General features: G+C 57.5%; 1 protein-coding gene across 9 annotated transcripts in view; it reads right to left on the reverse strand.

Annotated features, from left to right (window-relative positions):
- Window positions 1–911: 911 nt before the first annotated feature.
- Window positions 912–21,572, reverse strand: part of AFAP1L2 (actin filament associated protein 1 like 2) — an 86,284-nt gene continuing 65,623 nt past the window's right edge. Inside the window, exons 7-21 of one of the 9 annotated variants that reach the window (XM_079794160.1) lie at window positions 19,471–19,554; window positions 16,321–16,526; window positions 14,447–14,626; window positions 12,273–12,362; window positions 10,538–10,622; window positions 9,921–10,025; window positions 7,129–7,340; window positions 6,187–6,332; window positions 5,342–5,453; window positions 4,439–4,678; window positions 4,180–4,351; window positions 3,744–3,899; window positions 2,715–2,908; window positions 2,466–2,588; window positions 1,438–1,609 (exon numbers count right to left, since the gene is read on the reverse strand). In XM_079794160.1, coding sequence (XP_079650286.1) covers window positions 1,583–1,609; window positions 2,466–2,588; window positions 2,715–2,908; window positions 3,744–3,899; window positions 4,180–4,351; window positions 4,439–4,678; window positions 5,342–5,453; window positions 6,187–6,332; window positions 7,129–7,340; window positions 9,921–10,025; window positions 10,538–10,622; window positions 12,273–12,362; window positions 14,447–14,626; window positions 16,321–16,526; window positions 19,471–19,554 — 2,132 coding nt within the window. In that variant the 3' untranslated portion in view covers window positions 1,438–1,582. Of the gene's footprint in view, window positions 1,610–2,465; window positions 2,612–2,714; window positions 2,909–3,743; window positions 3,900–4,179; window positions 4,679–5,341; window positions 5,454–6,186; window positions 6,333–7,128; window positions 7,341–9,920; window positions 10,026–10,537; window positions 10,623–12,272; window positions 12,363–14,446; window positions 14,627–16,320; window positions 16,527–19,470; window positions 19,555–21,572 lie in introns of all 9 variants that reach the window. The other 8 variants (XM_079794155.1, XM_079794154.1, XM_079794159.1 and 5 more) reach the window with 8 other exon arrangements.

Consider the following 21,572-nt stretch of genomic DNA (forward strand, 5'->3'; position numbering starts at 1 on the left):
TAGGTACTATTTTTGTGGGTAGGAATGCTTTTATTCCTAGATTACAGAGAACGGTTTAGAAGTGTTGAGATTTGTGATATGCTTTTCTGCTTCAAGATGTTTTTCCCCCACATTTCATCTGTACATACAATAACTTACCTATCAGTGTATTTTCAGTGGTTCTGAATCAACGCTATCTGGTCATTAATGTGCTTATTTTAAAGATGACAAAGCCAAACCCTGGCAACCTGAGGCAATATTAAAGGCAGAACTAGAAGGAGAGCCTGACAAGATTTTCTTGAATCACAAGAAAATGCTATGAATAGAGGAGTATGTATTTTCCATTGTATACCGTTAGCATAGCTCTGAAACCAAAAAATCCAACACATACTGGCAAAAGAACAACCAAATCTTATTTTTGGACACACATGAAAAAGGTCCTGCATAAAAAGACTGGCAAATTTTGTTATTTGTAAAATAAGCACACTTATGCTAGGAACTTCCTTCATTTACTGCTTAGGCAACTCTCTAAGTACCGGTTTCTTTCCCCGAAGAATGATTTAGGAATGTGTTTAACTTCCAGAAGTAGTCAGTTCCTGCAGATGTTTCTAGTGAATTTGGCACGTGGTTAATTATACTCTGAAAACCCTTTCCGTTTTACATCTGTGCTCCTTGAGTCAAGGAGGCATAACATCACCTGCTAAGAGGGCACCTTGTAAAGCCCTCTTTTTTACACACATTTTGAAGTTCAGTGTGTAAATAACCAAGACATTCCCCCTTGAGGTACAAATCCATCAGGCCCTGGCAAGTCATCTCATGAAATACAAGAAACCTCCAAAAATACAATTAACATTTTATTTTTTTAGAAAAATCTAACTCACCACTTGGCAAAGGGCCGCCAAGTGTTCATGACAAAGGAAATAAATGCCCTGGGGTTAGAAAGAACTTCAGTTCTGAGAACCCCCGGAAGTGAGGCGGAGATGACGGATGAAATGTTTCAACCTGCGTTAGCAAACAATGCCATCGGAGGAAAAGATGGGGGCCCACCCCAAACTCACCCCTTTCATCTTGGAAGGGGCCCGGACATTAAGCACAATTTAAAAAACCGGGACTACGAGAGCATTATATTAAATAACTCTTAACAATGGCCACAGGACGGACTCTGTAAACACAAAGGAATCTCTCTTTTCTACGGTAATGTCGAAAATCAGTTAAATCTCAAAAGACACTTCACTGTTCTAAATTACAGGATTTGAAACATTTTTTAAAAAATATCATACAGCGTCACTTTAAAAAAAGTCCTTAATTGAGTGGGGAGTGCCTCCGCTTGGTCCCAAATATTTCCTGCCCCGTTACCGTGTCGTCGATGGTGTCAGCGCTGCTGAAGTCACAGCTCTCTCTCTGGTCCTGCTAGTTCCTGCCTCTGCAGGGGGCCCGCGCCTCCTCTCGGCCGGCGCTCTCCGTTCGCGGCGCCCCGTCCTTGTTTTTCCTCTTAAACAGACTCACCCGCTCACAGAGTCGCTGCTTTAAGGAAGGCCTGGACGAAGCGGGGTTGTCGCCAGGGTCCACGTGCACAGGAGAGGCTTGCCACGACGCTTGTGTCCTAACTGGTCCCTTTCTTCTCCCATTCCTAGGGCGCCATTCAAATACCAGCACCCCCAAAACAGAGGCAAGTTAGCTGTGCTCTGCGCCCCCCCCGCCCCTGTGCACAGACACAGTTAGGAATAGAGGCAGCAGCTGCGTTTCAAACCCTGTGTGTTCGTCACTGTGTGGGCACCTCCTTAAGGGATGTTAGAGGCTGTGGCACGGTAAGGGGTCCGTGGTGTCTGTCACGGCCACACGGGAGCGGCAGCTCCGATGCATGCAGTAGTCATGGGTGCAGGTGCCGCGGAGTTTGCCGAATGCACGGGCAACTCTGGGCATGTCTGCACTGGACACGAGGGAAGGACTAACACACTTGTGTCTGGCCATCAGGGGAAAGCCCAGGATGAGCCGACACCTCCCGAGCCTTTGACACCTGGTGGCTGGAGGCTTTAGGCCAGTGGTCGGCAAACTCATTACTCACAGAGCCAAATATCAACAGCACGATTGAAATTTCTTCCGAGAGCCAAATTTTTTAAACTTAAACTTCTTCTAATGCCACTTCTTCAAAATAGACTCGCCCAGGCCGTGGTATTTTGTGGAAGAGCCACACTCAAGGAGCCAAAGAGCCGCAGTTTGCCGACCACGGCTTTAGGCAAATCACATCACCCGTCTGAATCTGCTGCTTAAGCGGCCGCGGTCCTTTAGAGTCCCTGGCTTTTTGATTTGAAAACTGTCCACTTGCAGTCTGCCTCCCTAGACCCTATGGCTAATCGGGTGGTTCCAGGCTCTGACTGTCCTCGTGCTGATTGATAAGGCCCGTCCTGGGAGGTCAGTGCCCCAGGCTGAGCCCAGGTCTAGCGAAGCCCCCGGGGCCCTGGAGGGGGCCGGGAGTGACCGCTTACCTTGGCTTTCTGGAGGACAGTGCCTTTGCCTGTGACCATGACGGACAGAGGTCTATTCTTGAGCGCTGTGGCAGAGTTGACTGGGGTACAGTCTGGGGCAGGGGTGGGGGCGGCGGCTTTGGGCTGTGGTGACAAAAGAGTGACGCCTGAGCCGGGGGGAGGGAAGGGATGGAGACGTGAGCCCCCACCCCTACACCCGCCCACCCCACCCCAGTCCAGGAGGCCCTGCCAGCAGCTCCTGCCACTCACTCGGGGGCTCACGGTCTCCAGGTGGGAGGTGTCCACGGTGGTGCCCAGCGTCACGGGCCCGGCCTCGGCCTTCTTCAGGTTGTCCTTCACCTCCACGATGTTGAGCTCGAGGTCCACGCGCCTCCTCTCCTCCACCCTGCACTCCTCATCGATCTCCTTCAGCTTCTGCTCCAGGCTGGCCAGCGCCCCCTTGTCTGGAATGGGAATGAGGCCGGGTGCAGGGAGCAGCGTTTCAGTCAGGACCGGGGCAGGTCCTTTAAAGGGCAGGTTGCTAGGAAACGGGTGAGATGAGGATGATCTGGAAAAGAATCTAGAGCAGTGGTTCTCAACCTTTCTAATGCCGCGACCCTTAAATACAGTTCCTCATGTTGTGGTGACCCCCCAACCATAAAATTATTTTCGTTGCTACTTCATAACTAATTTTGCTACTGTTAATGATCGTAATGTCACGACTCACAGGTTGAGAACCGCTAGCAGGGTCGCCTAAGACCATCGGAAAACAGATATTTACATTACGATTCATAGCAGTAGCAAAATTACAGTTATGAAGTAGCAACGAAAATAATTTTATGGTTGGGGGTCACCACAACATGAGGAACTGTATTAAAGGGTCGCGGCATTAGAAAGGTTGAGAACCACTGATCTAGAGGGATGCAGATTTCTTTGCAAGTGTCCTAAGTCTTTGAAGACTGGAAATTACGGATGATGCCGGATGCATATGGTTAGTGCAAGAACCATGACATGGGATCTCTGGAAAAGGCGATGCATGGAAAGATGGACCTGGGTGTATACATTTGATTTAAGTGAAAATAAAATGTTTAAGGATGTCTTCTTTGAGCTAGCTTTTAGAACTGCCTCCTGGTCCTATTGACAGTGGGTCAGAGGTCTCTCTGCACAGGACAGTGACCTTTCAGGTAGGACGGTGGGGGGGTGAACATGCCCCTGTGGCAGGGCTGTAGGCCAGGTGCCCAGGTCCAGGCTCGCCCCGCGGGAAGCCCCAGCCTCCACGCGCCCTGCCAGGCCCCTCACCTGTGCATTTCGACAGGGTCTCCCTCAGCTCCCGTTTCTCCTTCCGGAGCTGAGCCAGGTGCCCCCGGATTTCTTCCTTCTTCTTCTCCAGCCTCTCCTTCTCCTCCGTGTACCGCTTCACCTCAGCTTCTGTCCTGTTCTTGCCGAGTTTGATCTCTACAAACCCAGAGAGGGAGCCCCGAGCTCAGCCAGGCTGGACCAGGAGGGCTATGGCCAACCCATCACACAGGCTCCGGGGAAACGGAGGCTTTGACAGGAGATCAGAGCTGGACGCCAGGCCGGCAAAGGAACTGGGCACCACACCTTCTCCACTGCATGGCCTGGGGCAAGCCCCTCCTCCTCGCTGACCCTCTGTGTCCTCATAGCAAAGGGAAGGGAGGGGGCTGGCTCCTCTGAGCCGTTTCCAAGACACGCAACGCGTATCCAGCACAGGTACCTGCAGAGGTCACCCTCAGCCTGTCCTTCGCGGGCGTGCTGGCCCCGGCCGGGGTCACAGCCACAGCGTCGGGGCAGCTCGATGGGAAGGAGAGTTTTTGCTGTTCGGTCTGGATTCTGACCGTTGAGATTCTGGGGGACAGCTCCCCCGGCTCCGGACTCTCCTGCTGCCCCTGCTTTTGGAGAAAGTGAGCACAACTCAGCCCGCTGAGGGGCCTGGGAAGAGAGGGCCAGCCCACCAGCTGGGGGACAACCTGTACCTGTGACTCGGGGGTCTCTGCACATGTAACGACGGGGGGCTCAGCTGGGGCGGGGCCCGGGTCTGCAGGGAGGGCGTCGGCTGGAGGGTCCAGGCAGGGCGGTGTGGGGGAGCACCCTCGGGCCTGGGTGCCGCCCGGACTGTGCAGGAAGGACTTGACCGGCGTGAGGTCCAGGTACATGCGGTCAGGGTCGAGCTCGCTCGGAGCATCTGTGGCCGGGGCGGCTTCCTCGGGGTCCACCTGCCGGGGAGAGGCGGGTGGCTTTCACCATCGCTTCCACAGCCTGGGCTGGAGAGGGGGCGCCCACCCTGTCTCAGAGCTCCTGTCCCCTCCCTGTGTGGGGTGCACAGGGACCTTCCCCCAGGGAAGCCTCTATTGAGTTGGAGTTAGAAGGTCAGGGTTCAAGCCCTGGATCAGCCACTCAAGAGGTGGGAGACCTAGAACATAGTAGGAGCTTTCCTGACCTTCATTCCTCAGCTGTAAGAGGAGAGAGTAATGGTACCTGCCTAGCAGGTGGTTTGGGTTAAATGAGCTCAGCCAAAGCAGCCCTTAGCACAGCGGAGCGTAATGTCTGACCACTGGAACCTCCTGCCCATGCGATGATTCCACCTTCACTGTCATCTGGACCCCAAAGGCTGATGGTGACACGGCTCCCAATCCCAGCAGCACAGCCCGTCCTAGCACTGACCAGGGTGGTCAACCAGACCAGTCCCCATGCCAGGCGGACTGCCCGCCCCAGGACAAAAGACGGCCTGGTTGCGCCTAGATTTCTGCCCCGGTGGCCCTGCAGGGGACTTGGAATCCACTCCTCCTATGGCCAATGGGATTGAGGTTTGGCGGCGGGAGGACTGGACTGCCCCCCCCACCCCCACCCCCACCCCCGGGGCCACCCCGTGTCCTTACCGTGGCCGTCAGCTCGGACATCTCCACGTCGTCATACAGCAGCTCCGGGCGATCCTGGCTGGGCAGGCCGTCGATGTACGTGTTGGGCTCTGAGAACTTCCTCTGCATCAATCTGGAAGACACACGGCAAGACTCGGAGAGGAGGATTCAAGATGGGGGAGGAGGCTGTAAAAGCCACCAGCCTCAAAGAATTCATAACGAGACCAGCTCCGGTCTCATGTAACACTCATTCCCTCAAGGGGAGCCCCTCCCTCTCTCTTGGGCCTTCCTATAGAACTCTGGGTCCCAAGCTTCTCTTCCAGAAAAGCATCCCTCTCCCCCACCCCCTCCTCTTGGCATCCTTTTGCCATCTTCTGACCCCATTTTAGGATCTCCAATAACAACAGAACCCCTTCTCATTTCACCGTCAACAACCAGAGACTTTCCCCGTTTTGTACGTAAGAAAGGGGTTCCATGTCCTGGCGGCTCCTCAGCCACCCGGCCCAGGAGCCCATGTGCTCATCTGGAAAGCAGACGCACCCCCTCCGCCCTGCTCGTTCCAGGGGGCGCTGGGGACCCAGAGAGGGGTCCTCGGGAAAGCACCGAGCCAACAGCGAGGGAAGCGGAGGGTTAGGGAACATGCCGACTCGGCTGTAAGGACCTGGATGGTCTTCCCCCAGCCAAGGTGCTGCGGCTCCTGGGGTCCCGCCCAGGCCCTGGCCCTCCTGCCGCTGGGTGGAACGGGGCCCACCCCAAGTTCTCGGCCACCCCCTGGTGTGACCGGCCACCAGAGGCCAATCTGGGCCTGGAGTTGGAAGCATGCCTCCGAACGAAAGGGCACAAAGCAGAAGACCCGTAACACTCACAGCAGGGAGTTCCTGGCCGCACTCACAATACAGGAAACCCTGTCCGCATCCACGTAGTCGTAGGTGAACTCCTCCGGGTCCGTCCTGGAGCCCGATTCGGAGAGCAGGAGGCCGAGCCAGTGGCCCATTTCCTCGGAAGACTTGGCCTGAGGGATCAACTGGGTCATTAACTGCAGAACATCTCGCAACAGAATGTACGTTCCGTGAGCACCGGGAGCACGTCAGTCTTGGTCACATGTTACCATACTTGTTGACCGGATTGATCAGTGGTGGGCAGACTGCAGCTCTGTTGACTAATAAGTTTGCCGACCACTGGGATAGAAGTATAAACTTGTCCCTGAGAAGCAACTGAGATGTGGATCTTTTAGCCACAAAAGGGCAGTATTGAAGCAAAATTTCGGATGAAGCCAGGCTCAGGGACTAGGTGAACAGGGGCGAACCGGGCAGAGTGTGCTGCTGTGTGTGTGAAGAAAGAACTCTGGCTGGGAGCTCAATGCAAGGCATTATGTCACCTTTTATTTCTGTCAGTGTGACATCACGTTCAACAGGGCGGCGAGTGGGAGAAATGCCATTGTGTCACCAGCCTGATGCCTGCCCACAGATAAGCCCTAACAGTCGTCATGTTTATGGACCGGGCTGCATCTGGTGCTACACAAACTACACCAAACCCACTGCGAATCCCCAGGAGGTTCCCCCTGCGGCTCCGGGAGTTCTAAATTCCCCTCCGGCCCCAAGTGCAGGAAGCAGCTCATTGTCCGCTCCTATAACACAACCACCCTGAGGTCAGAAAGGGAATGGAAAATTTTGAAAAAATGCAAACCATCTCACGCAAAGGAAACCAAAACCACCCAGGACAACACGGAGTCTCCATGGCCTGCAGCACAGAGCCGCCCCCCCCCCACCCCGCCCTGGCTGCGCCCGCCGCCCCCAGGCCAGCAGTACCTCGAGCTTGGCCAGCTCCTCGCCGTTGTGGAGGATGCGGAAGGAGTACAGGTGGTCCGGGCTCGGGTCCGGGACCACCTCACAGCCCACGAGGCTCAGGGGCTGCTGGGCCACCTTGCTGCGGTTCCGGTCCTGGTAGAAGTGCAGGTGGCTGTCCCTGACGGAGCACCAGCGTGACTTCCACTGGCTGTTCACCAGCACGTTCAGGTAATCTGCAGGAGAGGCGGCGGCTGCAGGACGCTGGGGGTGGCTGCCCCCACCTCCGGGCCTCCCAGGGTTCCCCCCTCCCCGCCCCGAGTCTCAGCTCCAAGACCCGTCAGGCAATGCCTGAGCGGCTTCCGTAACTCACAGAGGCTGTGAATCTCTGCAGTATGTTCTCCTTCCCTCCTGCGTGCTAGCAGCGAGACCCTTTCAGGTCAAGCAGCACAGCTCTGCTGGCTTTTGAAAAAGGGGTGTCCAGAGGGAAGGGAGCTGCACCTTGGACTACACGAGGTCAGTATGTAGGTGTCCGGGACAGAACCCCCCGCCCCAGCCCTCATCGCCACGGCTCTACGCGTCCAGCCTGCAGCTGCCCACCTCTGCCTCTCCGCACTCAGGCCACACGCAGGAAGCTCGCCCCCGGTGGGTCTCCTCATTGCCGTGCAAGCCCTTTGCCGCTCCAGCCTTAGCTTCCTAGCTGCCCTGCCAGCCTCGCCCTCCCTGGGTCACTCAGTCTCAGCCTGCAGAGTCCTCCTCATCCTCCCAGGTGCCCTTGGCCTCGGCCCTCCCCTCCCTGGGCCCTGCGCTCCCTGCTGTCTGCCTTCTGAACAGCTGGGTCTGGAACAGCGGCGCGCTCTGCTTCCGTGTCAGCCCCTCCAACCGGACTCCCAGCTTCTCCAGGCCAGGAACTTGCGCGTTCATCTCCAGCAGCCGGGTCTGTGCCCTGCGGCCTCCGCCAGGGAGCCCCCCTTGCGGACAGCACCCAGAGGCTGCCAGGGTACACTCACGAGGCAGGCCTCACCGCTCTCAAATGGTCCCATGTGCTGGGTTCAGCTTCCCAAGGAGAGGACAAGCCTTCCCCCACTCAGATTAACATGTGGGGAGCTGACACCCTGTGTCAAGCGTGGCCTTGTCCCTGGGCTGCAAAGACGAGGGACTCCAGTCTGCAGGCCCTTTGCACACCCCTGTGCAGGGGGGTTGACATCCCTCCGTGCCGCTGGCTTACGAAGTGGGTTCCTTTTCCACCCTAAGAGCTGTTCAGAACCGCAGCCAGATGAACTAGGCCAGTGGTTGTCGGCAAACTCATTAGTCACCAGAGCCAAATATCAACAGTACAACGATTGAAATTTCTTTTGAGAGCCAAATTTTTTAAACTTCTTCTAACGCCACTTCTTCAAAATAGACTCGCCCAGGCCGTGGTATTTTGTGGAAGAGCCACACTCAAGGGGCCAAAGAGCCGCATGTGGCTCACGGGCCGCCGTTTGACGACCACTGAACTAGGCTCCCGCAGCAAGGTCCAAGTGCACAGCCACCTTCCCACCCACCCAGTGCCGGCCCCACCGTGGGGATCGTGAGTTTCTCAGAGCCACGTGAACACCACAACACGGTAGCAAAGTGGGAGGATTTGTGCCCAGGACCTAGGCCCTCTGGCTCCTCTGGGCAGGCACCCCACTGGCCCATCACAGTTCTCTGCACCGAAGAGAACTCCGGGTCAGGGGAGGCTCGAGCGCTGAGGCCAAGCCCTGGGGAGGAGGGCCCTTCCCCAGCCACAGGGGACAGGAGCAGGCTTTGCCGCTGAACAACTTCCAGCAGTAACCCCGCCACATCTCCCAAAATGACTCACGGGGACCAGGCTCCCGTGCCCAACACCGTGCCCTGAGGCCTCGGGGTGCCCTGGCAGGAGCAGCAGCAGGCGCCTTCCCATGCCACCCCGGCCACCCGGCCAGCCTCAGACAGGACACAGTGGGCCTGGGGCTGGGACAGGGGTCCCATGAGTCAGAGGAAAGGGCCCGAAGATGGACAGGGATGGCCTTCAGGTCCTGGGAGACCTACAGCAATGAGCCCGGGTGGAACACCAGGACGCGGCTCGCTCAAGTTATATTCTGGGAAAGGTCTCTCTCTCCCTCCTGACCTCAGTTTCCTCAACTGAGAAAGGGCAGGGGAGGTGACCTCTGAGAGTCTACTAGCACCCATGCACGCCCTCGGTCCCAGCGACATGGGCTTTTGCCGGCCCGGCCCCTGAATGCGTCTCACCAGGCTGCGTCTCCGTCTTGGCTCCCACCCCGGGTACCTCCGAGCCTACGTAGCTCCTGCCTGTTCGTCAGGACTCCGGTTGAGGAATCCACCTCTGTCCAGAGCGGGAAAGGTTCTTTCTGTCCCTGAGTCCTGAGAGCTGCTCAGCCAGCAGGTGTGTGGTGATGGGGGCAAAGCTGTCATCTCTCTTGAGCTATAAGCTCTCAGGACTGTGTCCTCCATCCACTTGGTTCCCTTCCCATAACACTGTGCCTGCCAAGCTCCTTAAGTATTGATCGGACGGACATGTTTTTTCAGTCCATTAGGAGGACAGCAATCCATTACCCTTCACTTCCGCAAAAGACCCAGCACGGCAGCGAGAGTCTTGGCGAGACGTAGGCTAGACATAAAGAAGAACTACCTGCAGTGCAGACAGACAGGAACTGGGCCACGGCTCCACATCCCTACGACACATTTAAAGCGAGACCTACAACCCCTGCCTCCGCTGAGCTGCCTTCCTAGAGACGGGCTGCAGCCCAGGGGGCAAGCCCGGCGGCCCGGCAGGCGGCCGCGCTCCTTACTGGCTGTCTCCAGGGACCGCTCGGCCGGCTCCAGCGAGGTGGACTTCTTCCTGCCCAGGTTCATCAGGTGGCTCAGCCTGAGGCCCGCAGAGCACTTCTTCTTCACTGTCAAGGTGAGAGGAAAAGCCGTCAGCATCGCACACGGCTGAGCCCGGGCCCTAGAGTAGGTGGGAGAAACAGAAGACCCTCCCCACCACATCTGCCCCTCCCTGCACACGTGTGTGCACACATGCGCACACATACAGACCCCTGCTCCCCAAACCAAGATCCACAGCCCAGAGCCAGGTGGCTGTAGACTGGCACACTCAAGAGGGGCACCCCGGCTTCTCTCATGGAATGCGTCAGCACCTGGGAATCTACAGATGCCATGAGCTCCAAGACCCTTAACACAGGGTGAGCCCACAAGAGGATGAGAGAACATTCTACCCCCAGCAGGTCATGAAACGTCAATTTGCTCATCTCTCCCTTTCCCCTGGATCTGTTAGCTGCAGTACTTCCAAGCAGTTTATAAAGGGGAGGCGTGTGGGAAGGAGCTGTTAAAGCGCATTAGGGTTGAGCCACACAGCCTGGGGACCACCCCCTCCCCACCCCGGGCTGAAAGCCGTAAGCATGGGTACCATCTTTGGTCTCGGGGACCTCAGCGTGGCCATCCACAGAGCTCCCATACTCCGAGGCTGACAGGTACTTCTCAGATATATCTGCCTGGGGAAGGAAGAGAGACACGTGGGGATCCTACCTGAGAAGGGTTACCTCAGAGACCGCAGTTTAAGAGAAAACAATACTCTCAGATGTCGGCTAGGGGTCACCCTGGAGTCCAGGCCTCTGGTGAGGCATTGGCTGGGCTGCCCTCTGGGGACCTGCCCTCACCCTCCCTCCCTGAGGTCCCCTGCCCCGCCCCAGAGCACCTGTCCCTTGTTCACATGGCTGCTCACCCTGACATGACAGTGGCCCCTGGAGCCGAGGTGGGGGTTGGGGGTGGGGAGGTGGCATTACAGTGGGTGTCCCCAGCTGAAGCTGATGTCAAGCTGGGCACCACCCAGGCCAGGAGCGTGAGAAAGTGGAGAACTGACCGCTACCAACACATCGGGCTTCGGAGGAGGGCCAGCGTGTCTGCACGGGCCAGCGCATGATCTGAATCCCGCTGGCGCATTCTCCAGCTGGGGGGTGCTCCGGGAGCCCACTATGCACGCGTATAAAACAGAGATGGCACCCCCCACTAGGCATCCCGGGGCTGCTGGGAGCTAGAGGTCGTCCCTACAGGAGTGGCGTGGCTGCTGCTGTTAGAACGGGAAGCATCTTGCTTGGTCGGTGTGGCTCAGTGGTTGAGCGGTCGACCTATGAACCAGGAGGTCACAGTTCGATTCCCGGTCAGGGCACATGCCCGGGTTGTGGGCTCAATCCCCAGTGGGGGGTGTGTATGTGTGTGTGCAGGAGGCAGCAGCTAATCAATGGTTCTCGTCATTGATGCTTCTATCTCTCTCCTCCCTTCCTCTCTGAAATCAATAAAATACACTTTTAAAAAGGGAAATTGCATTAGATCATTCCAATCAAGCTTCTTCTGGAACTGCTTACTCCAGACTCTGCAAAATAAGCCCTGGGTCTCCCAGCCTCAGGGCATGACCAGGGCGGATGCACCCGCCAGGGAACTCTGCCTGCGGTCTTTAGGGACTGAGCTCACGTCTCACCCCAACGCGAAGAACACCCAGCCTACTCTGGCTTTGTTTCTGGTCCATGACCAAGAACGAGAGACAACGGACAGCCCTTCTTCAGTCCCTCCGAAGGGCCTGTGCCTCCTCCCTGCTCCAGGCCTCGCCTTCCCTCCCGTTCAGGGGTGGGGTCCCCACGATGAGACACAGTGATCCTCTGCCTGCGCTGTGCATGCCCAGGCTGCGGGGCGCTGACCTGCACATACTCAGGGCCATGAAATGTCACCCCCGGGGGGAGGCCTCCCCGTTGGTCAGCAACCAGCGCAACTTCCTCGACTCTGACCCTTCAGCGGGGGCTCCGCAGCTCCATGCACATGAGCACCAGGGCCCTTTGGCTCAGTGCCCCGGCCCCCGGACCTCTGCTGGGGGGTCAGCGGGAAGAAAGAACTTCGCGAAACAAGCCTCGCTACTGAGGAGTGGAGGGCAGAGAGCCTCTGTCCCAGCAGAGCCCCCCCCCTCCCCCCGCTGCCCAGCGAAGCGAGAAAGTAGTTCAGGGCCGTCCGCGTCGCCAGTTTCCCTGCCACGCTGAAGCCACAGCCCGTAGCCAGGCCTTGCCGGTTTCTTGTTCATTGGGCTGAATGTGGAAACAAAGCTTCCCGTTTTATACTTTTACTTTTTACGGAGATAAATGGAACTGAAGTCTTACCTTCTGACAGCTCAGGCGCTGGGCCTCCGGGGAGTACTGGTTTCCCTCGGCCGCACCGTCTGCAGGCAGGCCGCTCACCTCCTGGATGACCTGAGGGGGAGGGAGCCATCAGCCCAGGCCCCCAAGTGCTTCTGGCCCACCCTGAACTCACAGAGGGAAGCTGGAGCCCCTCGAGGTCAGGAGAGAGTGGGTACAGGTGAGGGAGAAGACGCACGATTTCCCCAGGACACAGAACCACCCCACTCCCAACACCTGGCCCACATGCGGCCTGGGGACCACGCCGGGCAGGCTGCGATGGGGGGTGAGGGTGGGCGGGTTGCTCAGGCCCTCTCTCCTGCAGGCCCCCACGTGTCTGGGGGATGGACAAGGCTGGGGGCGGGGTTTTACAATCAAGCCCCGCCGCCCTGTGGGCCTGGGCTGGGGCCACGCAGGTCAACACGAAGCAGCACCCCGTGCCCACAGCCGGGGTCAGGAGGGGATGCCCACAGGGTGACCGCCAGGGTAGCCACAAACATCACAAACATGCTGCCCAGCCAGAGCCCTTGGGAGCCGTGGACTTAGCAGGAGTGGTTTCGAAGACCCTCCTTTTCCAGTCTCCGCCTCGAGCAGTTTACGGAAAGGGGTTAAAATCAGAAAAGCCAAAGAAAAGGAGAAATAGCTCTGGGATGGAGAAACCCAAGGCCTTTCTCGTTCCTGACATTGACCTGGGGTCTGAGCCGCAGTCACCACATCTGTAAGATGGGACAATACCTATGCCACGGGCAGCTGTGGGGTCTGGTGTGTAATGTACCCAGGACAGGAGAGGTACGTTCGTTGCCACCGTGTTAGCGGGGGGTGGAGGGGTGGGGTGGGGGCTGCCCAGGGGAAGCATGCTAAGCCGCATGTCCAGGCCCCAGGGCGTGCGGGTTCCACTGCTCTGGGACAGTTGTGCTCTGTGCCTTTCTTTTCTGGAACTCTGTCCCATATCAACATCCCCCATTTACTGTCATATCCCTGTCCCAGCCGGCGGGCACAGGTGTCCTGCAGAACTGAGACAGAGGCCGGGGCAGGCAGGTAGATTTGACCGAACAGATGCGTCTGGTCCAGGGCCCCTTGGACAGGCTGACCAGCCCCGCCCGCCCAACTGCAGGTGTGCACAGCTTCTCAAGAGCCAGGCCCCCACGGCCAAGTCCACTTCCGCGCTCGTCTGACCAGGGAGGACAGGGCCTGTCGGTGAAGGCCGACAGAGCGGCTGTGTCTTCTCAGTGTTCTTGTCTTTAAACCACCAGCAAGAGCCGGGGGCGGGCAGGGGTCTCAGGAAGAGGGTGTGAGTGGGGAGGGAGGCTGGAGTCAGGGGAAGGACAAAGGGGGTTAAGGTGGCAGAGGAACAGCGCCCGGCAACTGGAGCAAGAGCGGTGCGTGCGTGCAGGGGTGTGTCCGTGTAAATACCTGTGTGTGTGTGTGTGTGTGTGCGCGCATTTGTACAGATGGGGGTGCAGGGCTGACAGGATGCTCCTGCTTTGGAAATGCATCCACGGGGCTGTAATGGAGGAGGGGGTGCGGGCAGGGGTAAGGAGGGTGAGGGCCTCTCTGGCCTCACCATGGGACCTGCTGGGTTTGCAGCTTCCTCTGCAACTGTGGCCCCTTCTCGGCACAAACCTCACACCTTCCGGGATGGTCCCGCTCATCTGTAATACGGGGCGGGCAGGCCCCTCCCAGGGGCTGCGTTTCGGGGCCACGTCACGGTAAATTAGGCAGAACGCAGGGCCGTGGTCAGGCGGTTCTAGGTCTGGAACCAGATGCTGCCGCTCCCCTGCCCGGTGACCTCCCTCAGCCCTAACCTCCATTCCGAAATGGGGACATTCGCAAGGCCCGGCCCCCTGCAGTGTGGTTAAACCTGTTACCAGAGCACGGCCCCTGGCAAGTGCTTACAAATGGCAGCTGCATGGGTTCTTTCCTAAGGAGGCTGGCGATGCCTCCCTGGGGGCCAGAACACAAGAGGATTTCGACCCGAGCCCAATCCAGGCGCCCGAGAAGGATGTCGGCCTCGCAGCCGAGTCTGCGACCCACGTCCCTTAGACCGATGGCGGCCACTCAGCACGCAGGGGCCCTGGGAGCTGGATCACAGACCCTCTACCCTGGACAGCACCCTCCTGGTGGGGGAAGCCGGGGAGCCGGACTGCAGGGCCCCTCACCCGGAGCCACTGCTCCGCCTGGTCCTTGCTCTGCAGGCCCAGGACGATGACGTCGGCGTTCAGCGGCGTGATCTTCAGCTTGTGCTCCTTCTTCCGCACTTGCTTCTCCTTGTGGACGACGCTGCTGCCCAGCAAGTTCACGTCCAGCTGCGGGCTGTGGTCCTTGGAGGATTTGTAACACTGGGAGGAAAGAGACGAGATGCTGCTTGCCAGGGGTGCCAGGCCTCGCCGGAGTCTGCAGAGAAGGGGCCGCCGGGCATGGCAGGACCCACGGAGACCTGGGTTCTGCCCAGTAAAACCGAAGGACCGGGTACCCTAGCGCAACTGCAGCACCGGAACCGCAAACAGCGGCAACTCGGTCTGAGCATCAGACCAGCCGGCTGCCTCGCTGCCTGCAGCCTCCTCCTCTCCGGCCTCAGCCAGGGGTGCCCCGGGACCCTGCTTGTCCCGGCGGCTCTAATCGCTGCAGGCCTGCACTGGCTCCTAAAACACAACCTCCGAGGGCGACTCTCACTCAGGGTGGAACCCGCTTGTCCCACTTCTCCACCGCTGCATTGCCGGCTCAGCTCCCCCAGGCAGGGGTCCGTAGGGAATGAAGACTAAGTTGTTCCTCCCCTTGGTTAGGAAGGTGACGTCATTAGCAAGGGGAAAAAGGGGCTTTCACCCAGCTGGCGTGGCTCAGTGGTTGAGCATCGACCTATGAACCAGGAGGTCACAGTTCGATTCCTGGTCAGGTTGTGGGTTCGGTCCCCAGTGTGGGGCGTGCAGGGGACAGCAATGAATGATTCTCCCTCATCATTGATGTTCCTATCTCTCCTTCTCCCTTCCTCTCTGAAATCAACAAAAATAGATTAAAAAGAAAAAAAAAAAGAGAAAGGCACTTTCTCCTCCTGCCAGAGAACATACTGGGCTCCTCAGTTTCTCATTTGTACAAGGGGGGTCCTCCCAGGATCACCCGACGGACCGGCTGCACAGAGCAGGGCACGCTGTAACCAGCGAAGAAAGGGTGCTTATAACGATGCCCTGGAGCTTCAAATCAGGACCAAAAAATGAATTTTAAACAACAGGAAACGGGGCTGTGTTCAGGATAATATCTTTTGATTCCTTTATGGGTCTTGTCTTATGATCACGAATTCAAAACACTATGACTTCTGAGAAGACACCTAACCTGTGATTTTCATGCTGCACAGACAAATGCAGCAGCCAGGACTGGGGCTGGGCTGGGCTGGGGGCGCCCTGACAGGGCAGCAGGCCCCACCCACAACCCCCAGTGGCCAGGATGGGAGGAAGAATGGGCCCTCAGGCCAGGGAACAGAAAGGTCCCTGGAAAAAAATGGGGAGGAGAGGGGAGGGGATGGGATGGGATGGGGGGGTCATCTTAGTCCCCCTGTGAGAGTTTGATGAAAACCATTAGACCTTCTAGTTCAGAAAAAGTACATTCTTAGAAGCTTAATCAGATTCGGGTGTAATTATTTTGGGGGCAGTAATAAACCATAAAAACCAAATGTAAAAAAAGAGCATTCAGCCCAGCAGGCGTGGCTCAGTGGTTCAACTTCGACCTATGAACCAAGAGGTCACAATTTGATTCCCAGTCAGGGCACATGCCTGGGTTGTGGGCTCGATCCCCAGTGTGGGGCGTTGCAGGAGGCAGCCGATCGATGATCCTCTCTCATCATTGATGTTTCTCTCCCTCTCTGATAACAATAAACATATATTTTAAAAACAGACATTCATGCATGCATGCAACGTTCTACATACAGTTTCAGGTGAGGGAGAGGTAACAATCTGGCAGAAAGGGCTCTGACCACCTGGTATCAGGGGCCACCCCCACCCCTAAAAAGAGAGAGACCAGAATGCGACCAGAGACCACTGACCAGGAGTCTGGTGTCCCGGATGACGCACAGCTGCTTGGCCCACTGCCCCAGCCACTTCTTGCGCCACAGGAAGGCGCAGATGCGGGCGTCGCGCATCAGCTCGATGCTGGCCTCCGGGGAGGGCCACTGGTAGGGGGCCGACTTGCCCTTGCTGCCTTCGTCCTCGTCGTAGGACTCGTAGGAGCTGCTCACGGCCTCTCCGTCCTCTGCAAGGCACACCCACTAGGTCACATCCCCGAGTCCCCGCCGGGCAGGGCAGGGGATGCTCCCAAACATGCTGGTTTGTTCAGGAGGGAGGGAAGCAGGCAGCAGGTGGGAGCAGCCACTGGCCCCGGGCCCCAACCCTCCCGCCTCTCCTTTGCCCTTGAACCAGCCCCCCACGGCTGCCAACCACAGACCAGGCAGTTTCCGGTCCCAATCCCGCTGAGCAAAGCGGCTTGGGTGCTGCCTCTGGCCTCATATACAAATAACTTAAAGCCAGAAGCCCTTCCTCTTCCTCCTCACATCCTGCCATCTCGGGCTCCAGAGAACCTGACGGGACGCTGCCCCCAGACGGGCCTCTGGCTGTGGAGATGGCCAGCTCCCCACTCGGGACCTCTGTCTCTTCATCTGTGGGGTGGGGGCCTTCCTGACCCGCACTCTGTCATCTAAGTGGCCGGGAGGGAGGGGTCGCCATCAGAGCCCAGAGCCGGGCACATGGCAAGCCTCCGACAGCTGCCTGCCCCGTCCCTGGTTCTATCCCAGGGGCAGGGAGGCGATGTGGCTTCTGGGAAAGAAAAGGCAGAATAAACCGTGGCAGGAAATGCTTTCTGGAGAAGGGGCCATCTTACCATTCCTCAGTGCCCTCTCCTAGTCATAACCTTTAAAAAAAAACCCATCCTCATCCTCCACGGACCGCATTCTCGTTCCCTGCCACTGAACACGGCCCAGCACAAGCCTAGCTCCTTCTACTTATCCCCAGCCCATACACGTCCGCCCCTCTGTCAACGAGCCAACCTCACATTTTCCTTCTGTTTGAAAGGATCCCCAAACTCCTCAAGCGCAAACTGGACCCAAATCTATGCACACTCCACACACCTCAGTTTCTGCCCCCACACTCTGCAAAATTTGCTCTATTCTCCCAGCCTCGCTGTGCTATTCGAGGCCAACGAAAACTAGGTGAAGAAAAATAAACAAATCAGTAACATCCAAAAACAACAACAACAAAACACGGAATCCTATTGTAATCTTGACGCTGCTCCAGCCTCTGCTTGAATTCCCCAATGGACAGGGAGCTCACTACCTTACAATTGCTTCCATTGCTGAGCAGCTCTAACCGAAGTGGGCCCCTCATCTCCTTTCCTTCCCTGTGACGGCGACAGACATGTTCTGTCTCCTTGAGTCAGGATGGGGGAAGCCCCCTTCCCATGAGAGACACCTCATGGGCCCCTGGTCTTCCGCCCCCCCCGGAGTACCCCTATTATCTGCACAGCCAGGCTCCTGCACACGAAGAACACAGACCACATTTGAATTTTATTATGGGAAACGAATGAGCCCACTGCCATCGTTATTCTGGCCACAACACCAATGAAAATGCGCTTTCGGTTATTTTACTCTTTCTAAAAATAACACTCTAGGTATTTTCCTATCAGTTTTCTTTGAAAGCAGTGTGGTACTGCTCCCCTTCGTGGCCTAACACAGATGCTGCTCAGTTCGTGGTTTTACACCTGTTAAGTGAGCAAGGATTGAAAACAGCGGCTCTCCCCCGCGGGGGACCCGGAGCTGGCCTACGGCTGGGGGCAACGTCCATCAACCCAAGCCTCTCAGAGAACAGTCTGTCAGCCTGCTGTTTCAAGAGCCATAAAAACACCCACACCCTTTGACCCAGAAATCCCGGTCCTGGGAGCTTATCCTAGGAAACTAGTTTTTTTTTTAAAGGAAGGAAGGGGGAAGGTTACATGCATTAAGATATTAATTCAAGCCATTTCACAGTCAGCAGGAGGAAAAGGGGGAAGTATGATTTCATCCACTTAGGAGCATGCATGCAAGTGCAGTCGATGAAAACTACAGACTATTCTGCAACTCGATAAAGTCAGTGAATATGACAGCAGGAGAAAGCACGCTTACAATTTACGTGCAAACAGATCAGCACTGATGGCAACGGGGGATTCACAATAGTTGGCTGGATCTGCTGGTAGGATGAGGGTGATTGTAGTTTGAAAAGGTCCTCACTGTCAGCATTGCCATAAGTGAGATAAGAAGAATCGGGCAAGGTCACTGGGACACTCCCGCAGCAACAAAAATTCAGGCGGGAGGCTGCAGAGTTCAGTGTGAAGAAACTGGCCAAGTCCCCCGGCTGTTTTGTGCCTTGGGGGCTGCCCCACGTGTTCCAGGGAGAAATCTAACACCTGTCCGTCCACCTCCAGGGATCGGGGGGAGGGGGACAGGGAAGCTAATTGAGAAAAAAGCGTATCATAGTATCTCAAGCTACCCGGAGCAGCTTGGAGGAAGTTTAGGGCGAATGTATTCATTTTATTTCCCCCTAACCTAGGCCAGTGGTTGGCAAACCGCGGCTCAAGAGCCACATGCGGCTCTTTGGCCCCTTGAGTGTGGCTCTTCCACAAAATACCACGTGTGGGCGCACACGTACAGTGAGATCAATTGAAACTTCGTGGCCCATGCACAGAAGTCGGTTTTCGGCCTGGGAGAGTCTATTTTGAAGAAGTGGTTCTAACGCCAAGCCACACTCAAGGGGCCAAAGAGCCGCATGTGGCGCGCGAGCCGCGGTTTGCCGACCACTGCCCTAAAGGGCCATCACAGCACCACCATAAACACTGGATATTCTTAAAACAGACACTTAGCTTCCAGGCCCCCGGGTGACCAGGCGGCCGGCAGGATGATCAGATAATCCCATCCCCGTGCTGGCTGCCCCCACTGTCCCTGTAACCTGTCCGTGGGAGAGGGCAGAACAACCAAGAAGCACCGAGTCCTCCGGCCACACGGACGGATGCCACAGGCAGGGGTCTATGGAAGGACGGCACCCGGCATGCGGGACCCAGGCGGGAGGACAGGGACAGAGCGGTGGCCACGCCAGGGGCATGCACCCCGCCTCTGAGAGCCAGGCAGCAGGCACGGGATCACTGGCATCCCAGCTCTGGGGACAAGCAGTACCCAAGGTGATGGTGGCGTAAATGACTCCTTCGGGCACCTGCGCCCATCTGGGGACTCCGGTGGAGGGGACTCGGCCGGAATGACCTGTGTGATGGCCAGAAGCACAGACAAGGGCAAGATGGAGAGAGACAAGGTGAAGAGAGAGAGGGACAGACCACGCGCAGACACCAAGAGAGAGACCCGGATGAGGCGGAGTGGCTGCCTGCCACCAGGACTTCGTGCTTTCTCAGTGCAGGCGTGGGCTTGTCAGGAGAGGCCCCGGCCCGCCACGGACTTCATTTCCCAGCCCCCTCACATCCACAGGCGACTCGTCACCAGTGTGGAGCGTGGGTAGAAGCAGTGCGTGTCACTTCCAGCTGGCGCTGCTCGGAAGCACACTGGGGTTTTCCCACGCTCTCTTTGCAGAGGACTCTGCGGCCTCAGAGGCGGCCGAGCCCGCCCTGGAAGGAGCTGGGGAACCCACACTACCTGCCGACCAGCGAAGCCACACTGACCCGTCCGGGGGCGAGAGCAGATCGGTGTTGTGTTACCAGGAACTGAAAGGGGGCACCGTGTTACAGCAGCTGTCAGTACCCCAACAGGAGGCATCATCAGTGAAGGGGCGGATGTCTTGGGCAAGCAGGACAGACACGACTGTCCCCTGCACGGGCCACCGGCACAGAAGGAAGTGATGCTGGGAGAGAGGAACCTGACTCTGGGGGGCAGTGTGGGGACAGGGCTGAGAGAGCCGGACCAGAAACCGAGACGCTGGTCTTGGCAGGAAGTCAGCGACATCGCTTGCTGTTGGCCAGTGAACTAGAGCAGTGGTTCTCAACCTTTCTAATGCCGCGACCCTTTAATACAGTTCCTCATGTTGGGGTGACCCCCGACCATAAAATTATTTTCGTTGCTACTTCATAACTGTAATTTTGCTACGGTTCTCTTCCCACAGGTCGAGAACCGCTAGCAGGGTTGCCTAAGACCATCGGAAAACACAGATATTTACATGACGATTCATCACAGTAGCAAAATGACAGTTAGGAAGTAGCGACGAAAATAATTTCATGGTTGGGGGTCACCACAACATGAGGAACTGTATTAAAGGGTCGCGGCATCAGGAAGGTTGGGAACCACTGCCCTAGAGCAAAGGGCCGATGCCCCCGCCCTTCCTCCTGCTGTGACCTGCGTGTCCACCACTCACACGGGTGTGGGGACCACGGCCAGGAACCGAGAGCGGGCCGGGTACGTCCCAGGTGGCGCCCCCTCTGCAGGGCAAGTGTGGCCAGTTCTGCCCACGTCGCCCTCGGCCCTTGTCCTGGCAGGAGGGGAAGGCAAGCTGGCCTCTTCCCAACCCTCCGGCTGCCCGTGGGATGACTACCCCCTCCCCTCAGCCCCCCGCATCTTGGCTAAAACCAATATGAACTCAGAGCCCAGAGACAGACACCAAGAAACTCGGGTCCTTCTGACCACTTGTTTGTGTCATAGTGTCTGCCCGGCAGACAGGACCCTGGGAGCGTCAGGGAGGCAGGCCCCGGCCGGCACGGGCCACACCCAGGAGAGCACCCCAGGCTTCAGACACCACGGAGGTGAGGTGCCCACCGCGGTGAGTCACTTCTTCCTCCTCCTCCCAGACGCAGCCAGATGGGAGCGACACGCCCACAGCGTCGGTCTGAAATCACAGCTCGGACGGTGGCTGCAAAACATCTCACACGCTCACAGGGCTCAAGCTACGGGACGTCTGCCCACCACGCGGGCCTCTCCGAGGAGAAGAACCTCAGACCGAACGGGCCCCCGCCTCCCACACACAGTTCCTGGGCCGAGGGCAGCGGGGGAGCGTGAAGACAGAGCCTCCAACCCAGCTCCGAGGGCCTGCCCGGCTCATCCCCGGGCCCTTCTCTGTGGAGCCAGCAACGCCCCCTGCAGTTCATTCCCACGACCAGGGGCCTCCTCTCTTACGTCTGCAAACTGCTTTATGCTCTCCAAGACCTTTCGCTCACAGGGAAGGGGGGACGAAGGAGACAGTGAGAGTCCAGCTGCCGGGAAGAGAAGGCCACAACCATCTCTTTCTTCCAGAACCTGGGGTCCAGTGTTAAAGAATTCCTACATGGCCCGGCCGGCGTGGC

Source organism: Cnephaeus nilssonii, assembly GCF_951640355.1.
Source record: "Cnephaeus nilssonii genome assembly, chromosome: 16".
In the NCBI taxonomy this organism is placed as follows: domain Eukaryota; kingdom Metazoa; phylum Chordata; class Mammalia; order Chiroptera; family Vespertilionidae; genus Cnephaeus; species Cnephaeus nilssonii.